Source organism: Triticum dicoccoides, chromosome 2B (assembly GCF_002162155.2).
Source record: "Triticum dicoccoides isolate Atlit2015 ecotype Zavitan chromosome 2B, WEW_v2.0, whole genome shotgun sequence".
Classification (NCBI taxonomy): domain Eukaryota; kingdom Viridiplantae; phylum Streptophyta; class Magnoliopsida; order Poales; family Poaceae; genus Triticum; species Triticum dicoccoides.
In genome coordinates this window covers 40,456,899-40,461,611 of record NC_041383.1, presented here as the reverse complement: position 1 = coordinate 40,461,611, position 4,713 = coordinate 40,456,899, and the positions used below count along the sequence as shown (strand labels likewise).

Genomic DNA, 4,713 nt, shown 5'->3' with positions numbered 1-4,713 from the left:
ACACACACACACACACACACACACACACACAAGTTTACCAATTTCAATGTGATTAAAGCTGGAGATTAGAAGTCACCCCTTCAATAAAAAAAGGGTAATATAGTGTTCTTTATGCAAATCAGTCTATTCAATATGTGATATGCAGGCAAGTATGGCGGTAGCCTTTTAAGTAACTTTAAGATTCGTGTGAAATACCAAAGGGGGCATATGTACCCGAACCAAAACTCTCTTTTTTGTGTGACCTGAACTTTGTGAGGTGGTCCTTTATGCAAAAAAAAATCAGCTAAACATATTAAGATGGGTTATTATCAGCTACAGCATTAATTGTGCCATGCTACTCAGTTTTGCCACTAAAGTTTCAGCTGCTCCAAAATGCCATCATGCTATTAGACATTCACCGAGCAAGCGGAAATCCTTTTGAAGGAAGCTATTCAGGAACAACTGAAACGATTTTCTCTTCAGTAACAAATAAATTTTGCATGTCTACTCTTGTTAGTAGAATAGGAATCGTTGAGAAAGATTTTTCAGATGTATAGTCCAAAATGCCATGCGGCACCGTTACCGCCATGTCAAAACCCATTTGACCACGTTATATAACCAAAATACCCCTGGCCTCATGTAAGAACTTGCTCTCTCTATTTTATATCTTGTAACGTTTCAGGCCTAGTTAGCTTCGTTATGTACTTTGAGTAATTAATAAAATGGATGTGTGCATCACAATGATGCAGAGGTCGGAGTTTGAACCTCCTTTAAAAAAAAAAAACTAGCGGGCTATGTCCCTTAGCGGCAGACTTCTCTAAACGCTACAGTGATGCTATAGCACCCTATTTAAAACTTCACTTCATGTGTTAGGACCAAAGTTTCTTACCGCGGGATCTCTCTAAATGCTATAGCACACTATTTAAAACGGTGCTTCAAACCACCTTGCCGGCAAGTTTTAGTTCTTCTTTCTTTGCATCTTTGTAGACAAGTGGGTCCCGCACGTCATAAAGAAATGGAGAGAGAGCAGATTCTGACATGTGGGTCTAGGGGTCTTTTGGTCATATAATGTGGTCCCGCACGTCATATAGAACGCATTTTTTTGTGTGGCAACACTGAGTATCGTGGCACAACTATGGCGAGACTGGTAAAAACCCTATAAAGATAGGAAAGGAGTAGCACAAAGTTACAAGCAAGCACACCACAAGCTATGGCCTGCATCACAAGAGAAAAAGAACACAAGAGTTATCCTCCTTCGGGCCACCTCACCTAGCCCTAGCTAGTTTCCACGAGGCAAAGCCAGCACGGACTAATGACGGCATGAAAACAACCCTGTTATTGCGCTCGAGCCAGATACGACACGCGGCGAAGAGCACCAAGGAACTAATCTTCTTCCTAGCTGAAGTTAGGTCCGCCATCACAATCGCCATCCACTGAGGCAGCTCAAGTACTAGAGGCTTTGAAACCTGATTGCTCTTATTGCTTTTACAACCGACTTACATGCATACACCACTAAAACATCTGCTAGATTTTTTTTTTGAAGTTCATCTGCTAGCTTTTTAGCAGCTGATGGTACACTTGCTCTTATCTAGTAGCACCAGAAGTGTAGCACTGGGTACGACTCATGCTACCTAGGTGATGCATGTACCCACATGCTCTTGTTATTCAACATGTACTCCGGTACTAGTTAGGGGTGGAGGCGGCTCCTCGCTGGATAATGGGACACCGGTAGATTTCTGTCATGGTAAAAATGCGTTCGCCCACCGCCTCACCATATGGTGCTGGGGACGGCGGCACAAACGATGCATGCCCGCCGAATGGCTTCGGAGACGATGGCATGGCTATGTTATGTCCACCGGCAGGCTTTGGAGACGACGCCATGGCTATAGACGTGTCTGGTTTTGGAGATGGTGGCATGACATGACCGGATGGTTTCAGAGATGACGGCACATACCCACCGGCTGATTTCGGAGACGACACATGCCCACCGGGTGATTTTGGAGAAGGCGGCATGGGCACCTCATGCCCGGCTGGCCTTGGAGAAGGCGGCATGGAGACCGCACGCCCCGCTGGTTTCGGAGACGGCGGCATGGATACCACATGTTCAACTGGTTTTGGAGACGGTGGCATAGACACCACACGCCCGACTGGTTTTGGAGAAGTTGTCATGGACACCACCTGATCGGTTGGCTTTAGAGACGGCGGCGTCGTCCCGTACCCATAAGGTTTTGGAGACGGCAACACATCCACATAGCCAGCAGCTGGTTTTGCCGGCGAAAACGGCCCATCCCCATGGCCACCGGCTGGTGTTGCAGGCGAAGACGGCATCACCTGCGGCGCCGGGTACCCGACGACCGGCCACCCGTCGGCCGGCTTTCCATGCGGCGGCGACGGCGGGACGACGGGGCCGAGGCGGTACGTGAGGTAGAGCAGGCCGCGCGTCTCGGAGCGGTGCACCTTGCAGACCTGGTAGGACGCGAACCGCGGCGAGCTGGTGGCCCCGAAGCCGCCGCCCGTAAGGATCTCCTCCAGGGGCACGATGACCTCGCCCACGTCGCGGTCGCCGCCGAACATGCGCTCGGCGCGGAGGAGGACGTGGAGGCAGCCGCCCCGGGCCTCCTCGGCGGTGGCCGGGACGCTGAAGCGCAGCGTCGCGTTCCACGTCGGGTTGCGGCCGCCGTGCGGGTCCGGCGGGGTGCACTGCCGGGTGATCGGGTCGCCCGAGATGGTCGCCACCGCGTACACCTCCATGCGCGTGATCAGGTTCACGTTCTTCAGGTCCTTGGCCGACAGCAGGGTCACCTCCAGCGCTCTGTGCGCCATCGTTCAAGTTGAAGCTCTGGTGATGTGGTTTTCTTTCAAGCTGGGACGGAAGAATGTAACGTGTATGTGTATCTGTATGGAACTATGGATAGGAAGAGCCTGTGGGCGCATAAATAATCCGGCTTGGAAACAAAATATTCCGCACCTGTCTGATTCCCAGGCACGTAAGGTCAAGGTTTTGGTTCCCACATGAAAAAAGTTATTTCGTATGTGGCACCGAGATTATCTGTAAATTGTAAATACTGATGACTTTTCTAATGAGTTTTGTATCCGGATAAAATTTATCTAAACTTCAAGATTTTTGGGTCGGTAAAGTGATTTCGGTACTGGGACTTGTGGTTACCATCCGGTAACTTGTGATATCAACAAATCTAATTTAAATCAATGACATATGACTCAGATGCGCAATACTTATAGCACATCTAGATAGGTGTACTTTAGCAAAACTGGATCTAATTTCATTTAGCTGTCATTGCACGGTATTTAAAACTTTATCTCACCGAAAAAAAAGGTCGCGTATACGTGGCTGATCCGAGCCATTCGATGGAGAATGGCATCTTGGCAAGCAGATACACGAGTGGCATCTTCACGAGCATATACACCAATAATCAATCCCTGTAGGCAGGAGTCACACGCAGCTTGGGATTAATAATCCAAGCAAGATATGGATGCATCAAGTTATTCCCCCGGCCCAGTCCACATATCTTCACAAGCATGTTACACGCAGCTTCACAAGCCTGGAATAGAATGTAGGCAAGAGATATGGCCGGCGCATATATCTGATGCTCGCTCGACACCTCAAGGGATTCCGACAATGGCGTTTCACCAGACTACCTGCAGAGGATCGACACCTCTTTAGGTTTATCCGTTGGGCTTCTTTCTTCGTCGCCGAAAGATGTGAGGTTTGGGTATCTGCCATGCCTTTACTGGATGGCCCGCACTGCGTTTTACTAGGGATGTAAAACTTGCTGATTAAGTGATTAGTTTACTGGATGGATAACCCCAACGGTAAAGATTTTTGGATCGACCAGTATGTAAACTTAGGCCCTGTTTGACAACAAAGTATTAAAAAAACCAGAGTATTGAAAACTACAGTATTTTAGCCTATAGGTGCAAGATACTACAGTTTTGACATATCAGAGTAATTTAGAGTATTAAAAATACTTTGAGCTGTTTGGCTACCGCTGCATGAAGCAAAGTAAATTTGCCAGCTAGCCGTTATTTCCTTGTCTAGTAGGCCGTTGCAAACCCAACGGCCATGGCCAAAATGAACGGCCATGCATAAAGCTCGGCGAGGCAGTCCAACAACCACTACACGCGGCGCGTCACCTCACAAACTTTTTTTTTTAAGACGAAGGCTCAAGAAGAGCCCGGCTTTGAATTAACAAACCATCAACCGGCCAAGAGTACAAGAACAAGACCACCATACAACATCGGCCAAACGATACAAGGGGGCTGCAATAACAGCTTACAACGCTACACCTACAACCAGCAAAACAAAAGATAACATATGAAGAGCTGCTAGTTGAGGAGAAGCCCACTACAGAAAGGCACCTAAAACAACTACGAGTGAAGCCTCGAGGATTAGCAACCGGCAGAGGAGTCGAACACAGGACTTAAAACCAGGGCTGGAGATGACCCAACACCTGCCTCCTCTAACATCGAAGGGCATCCCTTCCCCTCACCTAGGCTCGAAGGCTAGGTTTATCCCTCGCCTAGGCTCGAAGGTGCCGTTTCACCAGACTACCTGTAGAGGATCGATGCCTATATCCTCGCCTCTTTAGGTTTATCCGTTGGGCCTTCTTTCTGGGCTCTTGACTGAAGGGAAACGCTGGTTTCACATGATGGCGCAGAAGTATGGTATAACTCCAAGGATGGAGCACTATATCAGCATGGTTGATCTTTTGGCAA

The 4,713-nt window shown here is 48.4% G+C and overlaps 1 protein-coding gene across 1 annotated transcript; it reads right to left on the bottom strand.

The window, feature by feature from the left end:
- Positions 1 to 1,430: 1,430 nt before the first annotated feature.
- Positions 1,431 to 2,886, bottom strand: LOC119362003 (vegetative cell wall protein gp1-like). The gene has a single exon (XM_037627179.1). It carries the CDS (start codon positions 2,800 to 2,802, stop codon positions 1,663 to 1,665), a length of 1,140 nt encoding a protein of 379 aa, XP_037483076.1. The 5' UTR covers positions 2,803 to 2,886; the 3' UTR covers positions 1,431 to 1,662.
- Positions 2,887 to 4,713: the final 1,827 nt, after the last annotated feature.

Coding starts and splice junctions, on each gene's coding strand:
- LOC119362003 (XM_037627179.1), bottom strand. CDS start 2,802: ATGGCGCACAGAGCGCTGGAGGTGACCCTGCTGTCGGCCAAGGACCTG.